The 19,123-nt window shown below is 41.4% G+C and overlaps 3 protein-coding genes across 3 annotated transcripts; 1 reads left to right on the forward strand and 2 right to left on the reverse strand.

The window, feature by feature from the left end:
• Nucleotides 1–358: 358 nt before the first annotated feature.
• Nucleotides 359–7,581, forward strand: MONOS_17298 (uncharacterized protein; the record flags this gene model as incomplete). Its single annotated transcript, XM_067870204.1, has 3 exons — nt 359–450; nt 611–737; nt 801–7,581. 3 exons carry the CDS (start codon nt 359–361, stop codon nt 7,278–7,280), a joined length of 6,699 nt encoding a protein of 2,232 aa, XP_067731116.1. The 3' UTR covers nt 7,281–7,581.
• MONOS_17299 (uncharacterized protein) lies at nt 7,538–8,842 on the reverse strand. Its single transcript, XM_067870205.1, has 5 exons — nt 8,757–8,842; nt 8,440–8,648; nt 8,231–8,380; nt 8,048–8,162; nt 7,538–7,962 (listed from the first exon to the last, which is right to left on the reverse strand). The coding sequence occupies exons 1-5, from the start codon at nt 8,838–8,840 to the stop codon at nt 7,819–7,821; spliced, it is 702 nt and encodes a 233-aa protein (XP_067731117.1). The 5' UTR covers nt 8,841–8,842; the 3' UTR covers nt 7,538–7,818.
• A 17-nt stretch (nt 8,843–8,859) lies between these two features.
• MONOS_635 (putative Cytosine deaminase) lies at nt 8,860–10,003 on the reverse strand (the record flags this gene model as incomplete). Its single annotated transcript, XM_067876575.1, has 6 exons — nt 8,860–8,981; nt 9,026–9,126; nt 9,169–9,247; nt 9,305–9,731; nt 9,797–9,901; nt 9,959–10,003. The coding sequence occupies 6 exons, from the start codon at nt 10,001–10,003 to the stop codon at nt 8,860–8,862; spliced, it is 879 nt and encodes a 292-aa protein (XP_067731118.1).
• Nucleotides 10,004–19,123: the final 9,120 nt, after the last annotated feature.

The raw sequence follows: 19,123 nt of genomic DNA on the forward strand, positions 1-19,123 counted from the left end.
AATTGCATTTTTTGTATGAGTGACAAATCAAATCATCATCTCAGCTGCGTAAATATACCAGCTGCAGAGTTACGAGCAATAACAACTGGATTATTTGAACAGCTTATTGCAGGAAATGAAGATAAATTACGTAAATATCCTGTGTATTTATGCTTTTGTAACGCTTGTTTCGGGGATGATGAACATTCGTTTCAACTTGAAAAACTTGAAGGAATTTGTAGTATCGTTTCGCCAAACGTAATTAAAGAAATAGATCTCACGTTTGCAAATTTTTTCTTTTTGCCATTTTATTCTCATTAATCGAATATTTTAATATATCCGTAGAGGAAATCGATTTCTAGAAATTGATTTAACAGAAATGAGTAAGATGAAAAATGGTTCAAAGCCAGGCTTTGAAAGACTTCGTCGGTTGTGGCTAGACAAAAATATGCTTGAGGATATCGCAATTACGTGTGTTCCATCCTTGGAAGAGTTGTATCTTGGATCCAACAAGGTTGTCTAAATGTAATCTGTTTTAAAATATTCTTCTCTAAACTTTTTATGATTTATTTGATGTTTATGTCAATCAGTTTAAGATTATTCCAAAACTTGATTTGTTAAAAAACCTCAGGGTTTTAGATTTATCTGACAACAATTTATCGGGTTCTCTTGTTCCATTGCTTCCAGTTGCTCCCACTCTCGTATTGTTGAACATTTCAAGAAATCAATATGAATGGACAGAGAAAGGAATTGAAGAAGTTTGAAGTTTTCTTTCACCAGAAATTTTTATTTTTGTGACTGTAACACATTGAAAATAACAGGCAGGAGAAGTACTTGCTAAATTTCCAAAATTGCAAGTTCTTCGTGTTTCTCCGAACCCCGTTAGCGACTTTTTTGAGGATGGCTGGGTGTTTCACATTGTGTATGCATGCCGCGAAGGAAAACTTATCGAAGTGGATGGAATGCAAGTGAAAAAAGTGGACAAAAGAATACAACCGCTTCCTCTTGTCCTGACGGAAGCAGGGAAAAAGCAGAAAGAGCTGGAGAAAATGGGAGGGAGGAAAAGAATTGGTCAGTTGCGCACACCAAAAAGGAATTCAATTGTTCAGAAATTGGCATCGCAGGATATGCTGCAAACTTCACTCCAGACTCCATCTTCATCATATGCCTCGTCGTCGTCATCGTCGTCGTCGTCTTCTTCTTCTTCATCAGCCACTCCTCAATCATCCACCCAACCAAAAGACAGCACCAATCAATTATCTTCCTCTTCATCCTCCTCCTCCTCCTCTTCTTCTTCTTCTTCCAGCTCTTCCTCCGCTGCCCCCATCCAGCGCGGCCACGTCCCCTTTGCCGAGTTCAGCGACATCATCGCACGCTGCTTCGAGCCCGGGGCCCAGCCGCTCGCCCAGCTCGACCTCTTCCAGCGGACCATCCAGCGCTACAAGGCGATGGAGCCTGCACAGCGCACAATCGACTTCGGAGGCATCAGCCCGACCCGCCTCGCCGACGAGCTGGTTGCAGCCATGGCTCGCCTCGCAGGCACTTCCGCTGAGCTGCGGAAGGCGGCGGTCGAGGCGCTGGCACTGTTCATCGTGAACACCCCATTCAACGACGTGGGACTTCTGACAGCGGAGGCAGTGGTTAGGCGAGATTCGCAGAACGAGCATGACACGCCGCTGGGGGAGCTGATCAACCCAGTCGTGCTCAACCTGATTGAGGACAGCCTCGACCACACACAAAGACTGGATAACATTCCTCCGCTCGCCTTTGTGGCACCGCCTCCGCAGGACGACAAGAAAACAGAGAAGAGAACGGTCTTTGCGATGCTGGCTTCTCCGCAGCAGTCGGCGTCTACGCAGCCTGTCCTGCAGTTTGTGGGGAGGAAGCCCGAGTGGACATTCAACGACATCCACTTCCTGAAAGTGGTGGCTGTGCTGCGCCCGTCTTCTGCTGCGTTCCTGGCTGCCATTCCAACCATCGCTGATGAAGTGCCTCCGCCTCCCTCAGCACCTTCTTCCACTCCGCCCACACCAGCTACCAACAAAGCGAAGGGCAAAGAGCAACCGCAGCCACAGGCCCTTCCTGAGTTCAATGGAAGTGTACACTTATTCCACTCGATGTGCATCGATGCGATCCTGCGGAAGGACGAAGCCTCCTTCTTGCCTGACTCCCTTCGTGTCCTGACGCTCCTCTGTCAAATCCCGGACTTCCTGCGGCTCACCCCGCGCTTCAACTACCTCGAGAACCTGTTCGAGCTCTTCGACAGCCTCCCCAAGCTGTCCGTAGACACTCCACTCCTCCCTCTCCACCGTCCTTTGTTTGCCGCTCTCGCCGCGCTGGGGCAGAACAGCGGGATTGCCCACATCGTAGTGCGGCGGACGTGCCACAAGCGCCTGATGCACCTTGTCGATAGCGTCGAAACGTCGCCGAGGCTGCCCAATTCGCCTCTCTTTGACAGCTCCTCTGATCTCACCCAGCTGATCTCCGGTGCGATTGAGTGTGTGGCATCGCTGTGTGTATCTATGCCTGTTCTGCGGGATGTGATAGACAACTCTCAATTTGTGGTGAAGCTGGCAGAGCTGCTGGCGATGCTGCAGCCGTCTCCACCAGTCGTGACGGCGGCGGTGCGCGCGATGGACTCGCTCATCACACGCACCACAGGCGTGGCTGACAGACAGATGCTATTTGACCGTTTCCTCTCAACGACGCAGGAAGGCGCTGTGCTTTTCGACTGCATCGACGGTGAGAGAGGAAGGAGGATCTTGGAGCACATCCGGTTTGAGGCCGGAGAGAACGGAGGAGACAGCAATGAATACGACGAGTATGAGTCAAGTAACAGGGGATTTGGTGCTTCTTCTGGGGCGTTTGGCACACTTGGCAGCAGCAGCTACAACAGCACAGCCGACTCGGCAGGCGAGATCTCGTTCAGCACAGTGACTTACCCGTCCTTTGTGGAGATGTGTGTCTCTGTGCTGAGTCTAACATCTCACTACATCGAAAAAGCATACCAACACCAGGGGGCACAAACACTGGCAATGAATGCGGGGGAGACGCTTCTCAATATGTATTCTATGCCCAGTCATAGAGTGAAAATGATGATTCTTGACATCTTCGCGTCGTTCCCTCCGCTCCTCTGCCATCCGCACCCGCTCGAGATACTGAAGGCCAGTCTGCATGTCTCCTCTGCCACTGATCTTGTGTCCGGGCGCACGGAGCACATCATCATCAAGTTGCTGCACATCTTCACGCAGCTGCTGGTGGACGAGCCCGAAGCGCGGGTGATTGTGCAGTCGCCGCAGTTCGAGCCACTTGTGGGCGCTGTCCTGTCAATCATCGCGGTGAATGCGTCGCGCGCTGCCGATACCCACACAAACGAGAAGGCGGCGATTTGGGCGGCTGCCATCCTCTTTCTGAAGGCAGTCGATGAGAGCGGATGGGCTGCAGGTGTTGCTGAGATGCAGAACAGCAGCAAATCTCTCTCGCTGATTGCGCAGAACGAGGTGCGTTTTGGCGAAGAAAGTGGCTGCTGTGTGGAGGACACTCACGTTGGAGACGACATCAGCTCCGTCATTGCTGCTTTCTCGACGCTTCCTCCTTCCTCCTTCATCGCCTTCCGCTTCTGCCGCAAGCTAGCGAAGCTGCTGGAAGAGCCGCACACGCCTCCGCCTGCGCTATCCACTGGGTCTGTCTCAGCTGCGCCGTGGGAGCCGAGGGAGTGGGAAGTGCCACCGACGATGGCGATCGCAGAGGTGGAGGCAAAGGAGGAGCTGCTGCAGAAGCGGCAGACGGCATTCGTGATGCAGAACGGCATTCGGATGGTGTTGTCCTTTCTGACAGCACACGCAGCGCCTGATGGACAGCAGGTGACTGAGATGCCGGTGGGAAGGTGGCAGAGGGAGATTGCAGTAATCACACAGGGCGAGGAGAAGAAGGCGCTGCAGATGAGTGCGAGGAATGAGATCAGCGAGGCGGCTCTTGCAGCAGCGGCGGAGGCGCTGGGATCGTTCTCAAATGCGCAGATCAATCCACTCTTTGCAGCGAAGCTAAATATCCCACCGACATTTACACAGCCATCTTCTGAGGTAATGGCAGAAGATGTTGAGATATGTGATACTTCTTCTGCAATGGAAAACGAAGAAGCAGCACCAGCACCACTTGAGATGGACAGTCAAGAAATACCACCACAATTAGAAAGGTCTCATTCAATAGCATCAACGTCTTCTTCTTCCTCCGCCGCCTCCTCTTCCTCATCCTCTTCTTCTACTTCTACTTCACAGCTGAACACACCCTTAACACTGCCTGACCCACCCGCACCAGACATCGCTTGGGTCCGCCTCCAAAAGACATCCCAAAAGCCGTCTCAGTCCGTCTCAAGCGACCCTCTTCCGATCGAAGACGACGTTTTCCACATTGAAGAAGTGTCTTCCTCGTTTGCTCCTTCGCGGCTGCCTCCAAAAGTATCCGTCTCCCAAATCCGGATGGGAAACAACTATCCACCCGCTGCTTACAGCCCGGACATGATGTCTTCTTCAATGTACGGTGGCGTGCAGAATCCATATGACCCTTCAACTTACAACAGGCTCCAGGGAGATCCTTATCTGCTTCAGCCGTCGTCTTCTCCTACGCCACTCCTATCGCCAGCGTCATCCACCACTCCTGTGTGGGGCTCTTCTGCTTCGCCAGACTCCATCTCTTCGCATTCTTCTTCCTCTTCCACACCTCCATCACTGCCTCTTCTCCCACCGGCGCCTTCTTCCTTTGCACCAACCCAGTCCTTCCGTGCTATCACCCTCGATGCAGAAACGGCTGTGCGCTGCTTCCTTGCACTTCTGTGGTACGGGCATCCCTCGCTGCAGGCAGGTATACGCGCCCAGCTGCGCACCCTCCAGACGATTTCTATGTTATGCGGCTCTGCTCTCTCATACGGCCTGTTTACGCTTCACTACGGTGCAAGGATGATCGGCCTGGTGAATGAGATCTACTCACTCAACGCGTCAGAGGCGACAGATGTGAATCCCGATGCGATTGAGATTGCAGATATCATCCAGCTGTTTGTCTCGACAATCAGCGATGTGTTCGACTCGCGAATGCACCCGACCACAAACGCCGTCTCTGGCTCTGCTTTCTCCTTGTCTTCCAACTGCTCTGCCCTTTCCCCTTGCTTCGATCCTTCCTCTCGTTCTTCTTTCGGCTTCGGACCAACTTCATCTGGTGCGGTGCAGCCGGCTGATCCGAACGGAGCATCGCTCGAAGACCACGAGCCAGACGTTTATGGACTGTGTGGACACACCACAGCCATCTCAAGCTCACAGCTCCTGCTGCTGAACGGGCAGCCTGTCCGCCCATCCACCGAGAGGTTTGCTGTTGATGACGATTCGCAAAGTGATAGCGCAAAAAATGGTAATTTGAGTAAAGCAGGATCTGCGTATGGCAATCCCACGTATCTTGCGCAGAGGTCGTTTGCTTCCTTTGATGAGAGCCACAGCCACGACAACATCGACACGAAATCACCTTCAGCTATCTGGTCGCACGGCGCACTCACGCCGAGCTGGAAGACCACGCTCACCGAAGAGCTGCTTCTCTACCACCACACCCAGCTCACCCACACGTTCCTGGAACAGTTCGGCTCGCTCACCTTTAGCGAAGATCCAGTACTTTCCCTGTCCATCCAGAAGCAGCTGTTTGCTCGCGTGGTTCCCTTCCGTCGCATTGCCACGTTTGTATCTCTGATGTTTCACGAGTACTCCCGCCTGAGCCTGGCGCTGACTGATGAGCGCGGAGAGGAGCTACGGAACGTGCTGAACACGCTCTGCTCCATTATCGCTGAGTACGTAGCCATCCGCCCAGAAGAGAAGTACCGTCTGCTTGAGCTTCTGGTGCGGGTGGAGAGCGAAAGCGGGCTGGCGCTTGCACCGCCTTTTGTGGATGCGCTGATCTGCTCCATCGAACTGAGGCTGTTTTCTGTTCGCACTCTGGTGCCGCTCTCGAGAGAGATCACAGCTGGTCACTCTGGCAATATATTCAATAAGCAGGCTTCGTTGCTTGCCTGCTGCAATTCTTCATCTGATTCGTCTTCTTCATCTTCACTAACTCTGTTACCCTCAACAAGCAAGTGGATCAACGCACATTCAGCTGAGGAAATGGTAGCGTACTTGTCGCAGCGCGAGGAGCGTGTGGTGTGTTCTGTGATTGGCACCTTCCACTCGATCGAGCTGGTAGACACCTTCCGCTCAATAGTCGTTCTCACCAGCAATGCCTTGCTCATCTTCCGTGTTTCCGACAGCGATGAAAGAGAAGAGAAGAGACGAGCAAGTGCTGTTGCATCTGGCCAGGCGCTGGCCTCTACCTCGCTTGCCAGCGCACTTCCCTCTCATTCAGACGCAATCTCCACGAAGCTTCCTGAGCTCAGCTGGGAGCAGGAGCTGTCTGCTTTCAGTGCATCCGCCTTTGAGAAGCAGCTGGAACAGATCTCCGCCGCCGATGCGCCGTCTGCTGTTGATTCTCACACACTCCAGCTGCCTCTGGTATATCTCGTGCAGCGACTCTCTCTCTCTGATATCTCCTCTGTCGTCTACTCAGAGTGCGGGCAGCGCTTCGCAGTGGCACACAAAGCACAGATGCCCAGCGGGTTCCGCCTGAGCTGCTGCTCTGCAGGGCCAGTTAAGCAGATGGTGGAAGGGCTGCGGCGGGCCTCTTTGTTCTTCTCGTTCTCAGTCGCTTCAGAGCTCTCGATGGTGCTGGCCATCGAGCAGCACTTCCGGACGAGCACCGAGAAGCTGCTGTTTGTTGGGCAGTGCTACCGCGTGCAGAAGCAGACGAAGTACTACCCTCGCTTAGTGGTGCTCAGCAGCCAGACGCTGTACGAGTTCAGCTTCTCAGACGCCAACTGGATCATCAGCCCAGACAAGTTCCTCGCTCTGCAGAGCGAGCTGGCGCTGAGTGGCTTCTTTGAACGAGAGAAGAAACTATCACTTCTGTCTGCCCTGTCGTCGATACAGCCGCTGACTCCTTCTCCGTTGGCCGCATTGAAGTCTTCTGGTTCTTCTTCTGCTGCTTCTGCTTCTGCTGCTGTGTCTTCGCAGTCTTCATCTCACACAATTGCCCACTGCGAGCACCTGTCTCTGTCACCAGACACACTTCACTCGCTGCGCTTCAATCTGACTGCCGAAACAGGAAAGAAAGGAGAGACACTCACAACCACATTTCAGTTCACCTGTTGGGAGACTGCCCATCGCTTTGTCGTTGCCTTCCGCAACAACATCGGACGGCTGTGGAGAGAAAAATACGGAGTGTCTGCATAAAACTTACAGAAAGTGGCTCTTTTGAGACACTTTGTTTGAATTCAAAACTCTTTCCTTTAAAAATACTCTTTTTCATTCTCCTTTCTTTCAACCTTTCATTTCCCTTAACACTTCATCCGACGCATACCTGTTTTTCACTTTGTTTTTTCGTTTGGATAAAAAAAAATTTTTTTTTCATTTGTTTCTGTGTTAAATTTGTGATTTTTTAACTTTTCTGTTTTTGGATTTAAAAAAATTTGTTTTCAGATTTTTTTCTCAACACGTCATTTTGATCAAAAACAACTGAAATATCTCAAAAAAATGTCTGTATATCAACGACGGCATGTCAAAACTTATTGCAAAACAACTTGACCGTCAGCTTCTGCGATATAAAATCAATCGTATCGTTGTTTGCAAACATGGTGTCGTTTTATAATACATATTTTAAAGAAGGATAGCAAAGCTAATCGATTGATTCTGACAGACTCGCATTTTTGTCGATTTTTTTCGATCACCTGTTCAAAGTGCAGTTTAGCATTCATGTGTTTTAGTGGATGTTTCAAACAGGAGGAGGAGAGCTTACAGACGGAGAAGGTGATGGAATTGGGAGAGGAGATGATTGAGGTTCTATTTGCACAGATATGTCATTTTCATCTTCGTCTTCTTTTTCTGGGTATAGAAGAGTTTTAAATGGTTGAACAGTCTGTGAACCAAAATCAAATTTTTCAAATAAATAAACAGTTAAACCATAACCAATCTTTTGATAAAATTTTTGTGAATGACAATACCTCTTTGATATTTGAAACATGCTCGCTCATGTCTCTCACAAGTTCCTCCTGTTCTTCAACTTCTTGCTCACATTCTGTGAGTTCTGCTTGAAGCCTTTGCTTTTCTTCTACTTTCCTAAATTTTAAACAGTGTGATTTAAAATTTAAAAAAGACAGAAATAAAGGAAAATTCAAATCAAAAACCTCCTTCGTTTCAATGTTTCATCACAAATAGCTGCTTCAACAAATGTAAAAATTTCAGAATTCATTGAATGTCGCAGTCCAGAATCAGTGAATTGTTTATCCAAATAAAACGAGCTTGGTGGATCGAGTCCTAATTCGTTTTCAGGAAAGCTATATATTTATGGAAATGTTTTGATTTAATGTAAAAACAATGTTTCAAAAAATCACACTCTAATTCTCTGTGTTGCTTAATACTTCCTAATCTGGAATTGAAAGAATATAACACGTTTTGAAGAGATGCGTTCGCTTTTTCATGTCTTTTTGTTGTTTCTTCAAGTCGAGATGAAAGTTCCGCATCAAGAGCTTTAGATTGCCTAAAAATTTCACCTATTTGCATCACTAATCTGAACTGCTGATTTGTGAACGCCTTTAGCTCGTCCTCATCAATATAAAATAAATGAATAATTTCATGAATTTTTTTTAATGCAAAAGCCAAGATATTTAAAATAGAAAAATAAACGTTAAAAAATTGCGAATGTATTTACACCTTATTCGCACCTTTCCGCTTTGCATCAATTAAACCGGAAATAGAATTGAAAAGTTCATTGAAAGTTTGATCGACTTTATCCATCCCAAATAATACTGATTGATCAAAAATCTAATGAAAATAATATTTTTGAAATTTCAAATAAACACATTATAAAAAAAGCAAAATTATCGCAATATAATACCATTTCTTCGCGATGGACAACAGGGCGATGAGGAACAGGTGCTAAAAGAAATATTATTTCCAAAATTTATAAATATATCCAGTACCATTGGGATTTCCACGCGAATAAAAGGTTCGAAATGTATCAATTGCTTCTTTCTCCATCAATCCTCTTTCAACTGAAAATGATCGATAACCCAATCCATATCTTCAATTCACATTAAAAACTCAAAGATATATTTTTTCACACTTTCCGGAATGAATACTCAAAATTGAACCGCATCCTCCAAAACGATCATTTGAGCATCCATATATTACAGAGTTGATACCTAAAAAAAAAAGCATATGTTGTAATTTGTTAATATTTCAAAAGACTGAAACATTACCAACAATAGATAATGCAGCTGCACACATAATGCAAGGCTCGCACGTAACATATAAACAACACTCTTGGAAAAAATGCGAAAGAGGAAGAATTTTAATTGAGCTTGATAAAATTTGTGTTGAGGAATCTGTTTGTCCGGATAGTGTTGACTCGCAAAGATGTTTATCTCCAGAAATAAAACAATATTTCTTCAAAAGAGATTTAAGTTCAGTTGGCTCGACAAATTTTAATCCTTTTCTTTGGGTTTTTTGTTGAATAAATTGTTCAATTGCTGACTCTGAAGATGAATTGTCAGAATACAATACTTGAGCATTTTCTGGCGATATCCATTGAATGCCTTTTGTTTTTTGATGGGAAACTGACGTCTTCAACTTATTGTATTCATTGTTTATCCAACTTATGGCCTCAATTTCAGCATGGCGAGTTCCCTGTGTCAGAAAAAAAGCCAAAGATGAATAATTGTCATTAAAGTAATTTCAATTTAATTTCGAACATTTCTACGAATATTTGTTTGGTTGTAGCCATAAGATACCAGTTTATTTTCGCAGACAATAACGCATCCTACAGGAACCTCACCGTCAAAATGAGAAAATTGTGCCTTTAAGAAATTATGCCATTAAAAATAAAGCTGTTAAAAACAAAATGTTTGTTATACAAGTTTTATTGCTTGCTTCATCCAATAATTATTATCAACTTCCATTTTGCTTGATAAAAATAAAAATATAATGTATTTTTATTTTGGTAAGATCAATTTTTCTCGATAAGAAACTCTGTTTGTGTTAAATAATATTAATATTATTATTATTGGTAAGTGGGCAGATAACGACTGATAAAAAAATTCGATTTATATGTTTTGATTTATTTAAATTTTAATTAATGAATGCAATTATGATATTTTAAAAAATGATTATAAAATTAGGTTGATTCAAAACTGTGATAACCTGTCTTTAAGATCCAACAAGAATCTATGTATTGAATGCTTCCTTTCTTAAAATATGAAACACTTTCTTGTTAACCAGGTTAAAAGCTTTTGTTAGACGATTCCATAATTATCACATTCACGAAGGAGAAATCTATAATTCTCAAAAAACGAAATGAATTGAAGTGCAAGGCACCTTAATTCTTAAGAACAATCGTGATCTACCACACCTCTCTTTTATGGAAGTGAGAGCTCCGTATTAAGGGCTCCGTCGTTCACGAAATTTGAAACATATCCACATTGTTGGAAGAACCTGCATCGGGACTGAGCGGGATATTTTCGCAAAGGAGACCAACAAGCAGTGTGCGCAGCGATCCCCATCTTCAATCCAACTTCCGCTTAACCCAGTTTAACGTTTTCTTCATCTTCTGCTTCTCAACAAGCTGATGACATCTTTATGATCTCGAGTCCCTCTCCTGCACGTCTTTTGGATGAAGCCTGCAAGATACTGTTCGGAGATCAGACTTCAAATCCTGTTTTCAATTTCCCTATCAACATCAGTGATCTTGAGCAATCCACCGCAGAGGACGAGTTGCTCCCGGCTCCACCTTTTATACCCTCAAGGACTCATACAGACTCCCGCTCAAAGAGCTGGTTTACCTACGCACTTAATGAGGGAGCCTGGAAGGTGGAGTCTTGTCTGCTCCAAACATTGAAGGAAATTGTTCTGGAGGCACAAGACGCAAAGGCAAAAGGCAAACCATCACTAAGTGATGCAATAACCTTCGTCATCGCTGGGCAACGGGACGCTCGTTACATGAGAATAATCACGAAGTTCGGCCCAACAACAGCGAGATTTCTCAGGAAGAAAAGGAAGACACTCTTATTAGCCGGAGGCAACTGGAAAGAATCATGCCTCAACTACAAAGCTGACCGCAGACAGGTGGACAAACAACATACACTGCAAGTTGACATGTGACTCGATCGACTAGATCCTTTTCGATCAAGAGAACATTCATCCCGCCGGAGTCCCGTTTTTTTTTCGGAGAAAGTGGGAGACTGGACGCAGGCCTTTGTGCTGGAGGAGGAGGAAATAGGAGCAGGAGAGGTTTTATGGAGGGTGTTCGCCCAATTTTGAAGGGCAGGAGTGCGAGGGAACGCCTGAAGAAGGAGAATGGGCAAGGCAGAGGCTTTATTGGAGGGAGCAGAGAGGAGCTGGCTTGTGCAGAGTGGATCCGAGAGGGCCTGAGAACGGAAGTCATTCCCAAGCGGAGGGAGGATCAGGTTTGTTGTCTCAACAATATGTTCTTTATCCCAAAGAATAATGATCGATTCAGAAAGATTCTTGATTGCAGATCCTTGGACTCAGCATTGAAGGTCGCACACTTCAAGATGGACGACCTTCGTCCAGTCGAGAAGCAGATGCAAAGGAGAGATTGTTCAACTTCATTGAACATATTTCAGGCGAACTTTCTCATTCCGGTGCACAGAGACTTCACGCCCTATCAGGCCTTTCAGTAAAAAAAAGAGAGTTCTTCGGCTTAAGGGGAATGTTGTTTGGACTTAAGGACGCCCCCAGAGTTTTCGCCAAAATTATGATCAAGGTTGCGGCTCGGATATGGAATGGGTGGAATGTGATGTGTGTGAATAATACAGACGATATGCTCTTTCTTCACCAGGATAAAAATTATTTGCGGGCATGGACACAGGGGATTTTGGAATGGCCAGGGAAGCAAGGGCTGTTGGTCAACATGGAGAAGAGCGAACAACAACCAAAGAGATACTTCGATTACCTCGGATGGAGATGGGAAAGCGAACAGATGAAGGAAAGATTAGAGGATCAACAACGCAGGAATTAACACCAGAAATGAATGAAATCGATGAAGCAAGTGAAACGCAGTGGAACAGTGAATGTAAGGGAATTTTCATCCTTCATCGGGCTTCTCATCACCACTCATTTCGATTTCGAGGATGCCAGTTCAGAGATGAAAAGATTGGATGCAACACTCAACATATGCGTGAGAGACTCGTGTTGGAACGGGGATATGAGACTCAAAAACAGTCTAAAAATACAACTGGAGCAATGGTAACAGATGTATAAGAAATGCTTTAGCAGAGAGCTGATGGATTTCAGGAGACAAGAAGCTATCCTCGCGATGGATGCTTCCAACCGGGCAGACAAAGCAACTTTGACAATTGCGAGCAATACACAACATTTTTCCAGATTTCTCAACAGAACTTTCAGGTGCCGGACATCGGACTGTCGAGAACTATTGGCTGTCCTCCTCTCCTAAAACAGATTCCCCTCCAGCCTTGTGCGGCACAATATCCACAACCTCCTACTCCGTTCGGACAACACGTCTGTGGTCCGCAACATCAACAGATGGACAGCGGTCCCAAACCAAATTATGCTGCTGAAAAATACGAGATCAGTTTGTCAATCGATGACTCTGACCATAAAGACAAATAACACACCAGGAGAGAGAAACATCACAGCAGGAGATATGACACAGACAGAAGCAGCAGGAGACAACAAGATAAACCCCCAAGCACAAAAGGAAGCCGAACAAGTGTTAAAAGCGATGCCCACTGTCGGCTCATTCGCAAACAGCAGAAACAGTTGGTGTGTGACCTGGAACTGTCCGGGAAACCCTTGGCTCAACGACTATCTCGCTGCAGTTTGGGGAAAATGAGTCGTTCTGCTTCATCCTTCGATTCCGCTTATTATCCCGTGTCTGAAGAAAGAAAGTGCGGAGGGAGCGAGGAAGATTATTATTCTTCTGTCACAGAAGAATCAGCTCTAGCATCCTCTGCAAGAGGAGATGAAGGCTCGTCAGACACAGTGGAAGGATGTAATGGATGTGCTCATACCAGGTGAAGAGCTAAGAAGGACTGGAGCATTTCTCCCACGGGGAAAATACATGGCAGCGCGGCTAAACTGGCTGTAGACGAGGGCGAAATGTGGAAGAACCAAGGTGTGAGACATTGCGGGAAACCTGTAAGAATACATGCAGCAGCAAAGAACATCGCGGGGGAGACAACTTGGAAGTTATTTTGCTTTCGACTTAAGCATTTTGGCAAAGCGTGGGTGAGATTGAAGCTGGTGTATTTCCCGAAGAAATGTGATGATTGGATTAAAGATTGCGGACAATGCTTCTCTGTCCTAAGCGAGAAAGGCGTTTCCTATTCGTGTATGTCTGCCCCACTCTCCGCTTTCTCTCTTTTTCTTATGTTTGTTATGTCAGAGAGATATGTGAAGGTTTTCTTCTTCATCCTCTGTTTTCATGTTCCTCTAGAAGCCAAGTGTGCAGAAAACCGTATACAGAGATGTGGAAACAGTAATTGGTTTTTCTCTGTTAATGAAATGACTCTTCAAATGATTGACTCCGATTCCTCGAGCACACAATAAACATCATCCTGTTGGTAATGCTGTTTCAGCTTTCAGATTCCGTGAACTTGTCAAGATCTCGATGAAGGCTTTGATTATCGACACAAATATCATTCACATCCAGACGAAACTCCTTAAATAACCGCATATTCCTTTATCACTGAGACTTTTTTCAAAGAACACAGATCAAAGATCTGTCTTACAAGAACCATCATTCACATAAGGAATTGTGTTCGAACTGAACACGATGGCCCTGATGTTTTTCTCCTCAACACAAAGGAATTCACGCTGCTGACTGATTAATGAATAAGGAAGCTGGCGAGATTTAACATGTCTTGGTTGGATCACATTAACATTTTCGTCCAGACACAATAAAGCATAAAGCAATTTCCTCGCTAATGCTCAACAAAGTCCCTGAAACATTGATGGTAAAATACGCAAGACAATCACCAACTGCACACACTCCCTCGAGATTCTGTCTCTCGGAAGACATCTCTTATCAATTGGCGGACCAACTTATCACATCTTCCAGTGCACAACCTCCAGCCTCTAATAACGAACTTCAGCTGAGAAGATCCAACAACAGGAAAGAGTGGATCCAAAGTTCACATAGAAACAACCAACGAGAATTTTCAGGTTCGGCTTGCCTCCTTTCATTTAGTCCATCACCCAAGATTCTCAAATTGCACACTCATCAAGGATATTGGAACCTGATGACCAGTGAACGGCAATCAACAAAGTACAGTCGAAACGGGATATAATCACATCTCACATAATCACTTATGTTTGCAAATTAACTTTTGAATTCATGAACAAATTATATTTTTCATTCATTTTCCATTGCATATTATCACAGTGCAAAATATATGAAATCACTATTTTTTTCATAATTGGTGATATTTTCATTGAAAAATTGACTTTCTTATCAAAATTTTCGACTTTTTGATTTTTCAAAATTATGTTAAAATAAGTCTGAATGATGCAAATTTATGATGAAAATTGATTTCACAAGTGAAAAATGAATATTTGTGTATAATTTTCAAAAATAGAATATTTGAATCAAAAATTTTTTATATAGAATTTAATATTTGTTTTTTTCTGTGAAATGCAACAACATATTTAATCACAATCAGATATTGACACAAAAAGTTGTTCAAAAACAGATGTGATAAAATCCGGTTTTAACTGAAGAAGGGACTTAGGATACAGGCAGCATTCTGAAGATCATGAGTTCCACACGGAGAACTTTTCTAAATAACAGAAAAGCCCAATTCTTAATGCTCCCATCAAAGAGAGGTGTCGTGGACGACGATTGTTCTTAAGAATCACGTGACTTTTCACTTTTATTCGGAAAGAACAATCAATCAACGACATCCCTCTTGCCTTCCCAAAGCTTAACTCTTTGCACAACTCAACATAAAGAAGAAACAGGGAAAGAGAGAGCTGTCGTTGAGAAAGGCGTGTCAACTTCAATCAAAACAAGGAGACAAGACATTTGAAATAGCAAGCCAACGAGAGGATAATAGATCCAGTAACAAGGATCGAAGCATTAACATTTGCCTTCGTAAAAGCTAAAGCCTATGCCTTAACAACACCTGACTCAACACACAAGCTACAGCAACCACCAAACTCAACCGAAGCTACATCAGCACAGCATTCAAATACATATGATCCATCATTCACAATTCCGAACTCAGTGACACCTCACTGCGTTTTGCTTTTGCACAATTAATTTATCTAAACAAAACTTTGTTTTATTTTTAACTTCATCCATTATTGTTTTTGTGAACGACGAGTTATTAAAATAGCGCTCTCACTCCCATTACAGAGAGGTGTTGAAAATTGATTGTTCTTTCAAAAAATATTTCTTAAAATTATCTTATTGGTATGATCATTAATTTTTGATAAAAATTACTTGCAAACAACATTAATCTTTCTGTTTTGTAACGAATATTCCTTTTATTTGAGAAATTTTTCATTCGTGAATAAAGTTATTAAAAAGTTTTATTATTCTTAAGAACAATATTCTATCCGGTCTCTATGGACCCTCCAACATTATTATTATTCCTACTATTATTGTGACCAACCGACGAATTTTCATATTGTCCATATTTCGATAGATGAATGAGGGAAAATTCGAAATTTCTAGCTTTTCATGCACTAAGCATGAAAAATTTTGATTCACTCATAACTTTATCAATCATTCTCAGATTAAAAAATTAATTGGTTTTTGTTATCTGCAAATAGCCATAATAGATGTTATTATAAAAAGTTTTGTGACATTCCACGATTGTCATAAAATGAATCAATTATAATATAATTATTTAAACGCAAAAAGTTCACTAAAAGCACAAATATTTTTAGTGAAAATGCCTGAAATCAAATATTTTGTCCCATATTAACATTCGAAACATTTTTGAAAAAAAGGATAAATCTAATTTTCTTTTTATTGAAATCATAAAACCTGACTAATAATGATTTATTAACATTTGTTATTTTCTTATTTGAATTTGACTTTTTTTGAGAACTCCTTCATCTGATAAAAATTGTGGTTCAACGACAAATCGTACTCAATGTGATATTTTTTTATGCTATTGATCATCATGTTGAATAAGACACTTTCGTATATTGTTGAAGAAAAGTGTGGCAGAACGAAAAGAACAACCACATAGCCTCTGTTTAACGTTTATTACAGTTTCATCTGCATTCATTGATTTCTGTTGGTGATCACAATAAATGTTTTGCAAAATATCATTCTCAATCTAAAAAAATCTTCAGATTTAAATTTTCGTATGCTATGAAAACAATTAATATGCTTATAAATATAAAGAAAACGATTGAGAAGAAATCGATGAGGTTATTTTTGAAGAAAAAAATTGATTAAAGGAAATTTTACTGGAATCAAAAATCAACTTTTTCGATGATTCTAGTTTTCTCTCACTAATCTGCGAATATTTCACAATCAATTTATCTGACTCAAATTTCAAATGGATGATAGAAGCAAAGAGAAGCAAACAATTTACTTGGGACAAACGCTGATGCAACAAAAAATTGGATCAAGCTTTGCAGAAGAAAACGGGTGGGAGGACGTGGAAGAAATTGGATCAAGCGGAAGAATATACGCTACGAATATGTTAATGACAGAGGAAGTGAATATTTTTTTTTAACAAATTCAGGAGGCATTATTATGGATTCGATTCACACAAATGAAAAGCTGATTCAAATTATTTGTGATGAAATGAAAACACAATCATACGGGTAATTGCAATCTCAAATTTTATTCGGCAAAACCCAAAGCCAACACTTTATCCAATATGAATACGTTTTATTCGTTCTATCCCAAAAATCTAATAAACACATCAAGAATAAAGAACTTCATTTTATTTATAAAAGGCAATGATTTTGAAACACAAGAATCTTCTAAATTTGTCCTCATAATTATTTAATCTTTGCGACAAACCGTCAAAATCCATACTCTTCTAAATCTCTACAGACATGACAATAAATCAATTCTGTTTTGATCACATTGTTATAATTTTTCATTGAAAAATGAAATCATGATCATTTTAAAGTATTTTTCCTTTCTGAATTCAAAATGCGCGCATGTTCAAAAATTTTCATAATGTTGTTGAAAAATTAATGTAAAAGACTGACAAAAAACAATGTAGGTTTTTCTTCATGTCTGGAAAAGATGTGTTTTTTGTGACGAGGATTATTATGTCTTTTGAGACAAATAAATTGATAAAGAATGAAAAATAAAATTAGGATTAGAGGCAGTTACCGAATGAACAGAAAAATTGTTTGTCTTTTTCATCGACTGTATGTTTCCTCTTCATCATAAAATAAATTACATTTTTTTATAATCAAATAAGGCTTAACCAAATATCATCACAGGAAACATAATCAACATCAATAATTGTCACAATTAACTACACTTGAATGTTTCCAAACCAAATATCTATTTGTTTTCAATTGTCCATTATCAAAAGTTTTAATTTGCATGGGTGATTATTATTGAAATCATAATTTTATCGGGATGATAATATTAATTTTGTTTTTATGTTAGAACCATAAAATATAGTGATAATGAAAAAAGTTCAATTATTGTTACAAAATGCTATGATTCAGATAACATTTATTTGAAATGAATATTTGGATGACGTTGGAACTTCTCAGTATTCATTTATCGGTATTCAGATTTAATTTTCAAACTGAAATTTTAGATGGAAAAAATATAGATGCATATTTAATCGCACGTATCAATGGAATAAATTGTCTTTTACAAAATTACGTGTGAACTCACATTAAATAGCAATATTATTGTTTTCCATTTCATGTCGGTTGAAAGTGTAATTTTATTATTTTTTTTTAATAAACATTATTCCGTTTTAAAAAAAAAAAAAAGATTTTCATCTTGATTCATTTCTGATGCATAATTTGCATTAATATTGAAATATTTTTATTTACAGTATTTTTCGAAAGTATTCTGTGAACAGTTATAATAAAATATATGTTTACATCAAATTCCGTTTAAATGATTTTTCAAAAATTTTCAGATTCGACTTTTGTTTAAAAAAAATTACCTTTTCTCATTTATTTGTTTTTTCAACCAAAGAATTGTTCAGCTGACAAAATGAAACATCTTGAATTTAATATTTTATATTTTCAAATTTGAAATAAATATATCTATATTGACAAAATTTTAATTGTTGTTTAGTATTTTTTATATTATGATCAGAAACCATCTTATAATTGTTTTATTCATTTATCTTTTGTTATTAATTTGTAGCAACATGTGGATATTTAAGGGTTTTAAATTAAAACCCTTATTATCTTTAATTTTTCTTATTTTTAGATGCTTTTGTATGCATTCATTTTATCGTACGAGAAATGATTTTTCGCAAATAATTACCACACATTCATTTGATGAACAGAATGAGAATAAATATTTATCTCATCTTTTTAATTTTTCATACATTAATGCTGATAGTTTTATTTTGTATCGACGACATTCTATTATTTCTTTTGAGAGTCATAAAAATTCTTTTTTTGAAATACGAAATTCATCTGTTATGATATCAAAAATTTGGTTTCATTTGTCAGACGTCACTTCAATTTCTTTGCTTGATACATCTTCTTCATCTTCGTATGTAGATTGTCATTTTCTTTTTGAAAAAGAATATCTATCCCCGCTTTTCTCTTCAACGGGTTCAATCGCATTAAATAATATTAGTTTTGATTTTTCAATTCACTCACAACATAACCTTGCTCCTTTAGCTTATTCACCAACTGCGCAAGGCACTGTTTCACTCTCAAACACCAATCTTGATTCATTTCAACTTGCTTTGAAACCACTTTGCTCATTTTTATGTGAAAGCGAAAATTATGCAGAGTTCGTCTCATCTTCTTTCTTTAGCAACATTACAGTTAAAGAAAAACAGCTTGATGGTAAACATCAAATTGTTAAATGCTATGAACGTTTGACGAGATTGGACAATTGTGCGTTTTCGAAT

Source organism: Monocercomonoides exilis (assembly GCF_001643675.1).
Source record: "Monocercomonoides exilis strain PA203 chromosome Unknown scaffold12-1864167, whole genome shotgun sequence".
NCBI classification, from domain to species: Eukaryota; Preaxostyla; order Oxymonadida; family Polymastigidae; genus Monocercomonoides; species Monocercomonoides exilis.

Excerpts from the sequence above, each read along its gene's own strand:
- MONOS_17299 (XM_067870205.1), bottom strand. The coding sequence starts at position 8,840 with ATGGATAAAGTCGATCAAACTTTCAATGAACTTTTCAATTCTATTTCC. Across the intron at positions 8,649-8,756 it reads AGCGGAAAGGTGCGAATAAG|GACGAGCTAAAGGCGTTCAC; the intron begins GTGTAAATACAT and ends TATATTGATGAG. Across the intron at positions 8,163-8,230 it reads GAAACATTGAAACGAAGGAG|GAAAGTAGAAGAAAAGCAAA; the intron begins GTTTTTGATTTG and ends TTTAAAATTTAG.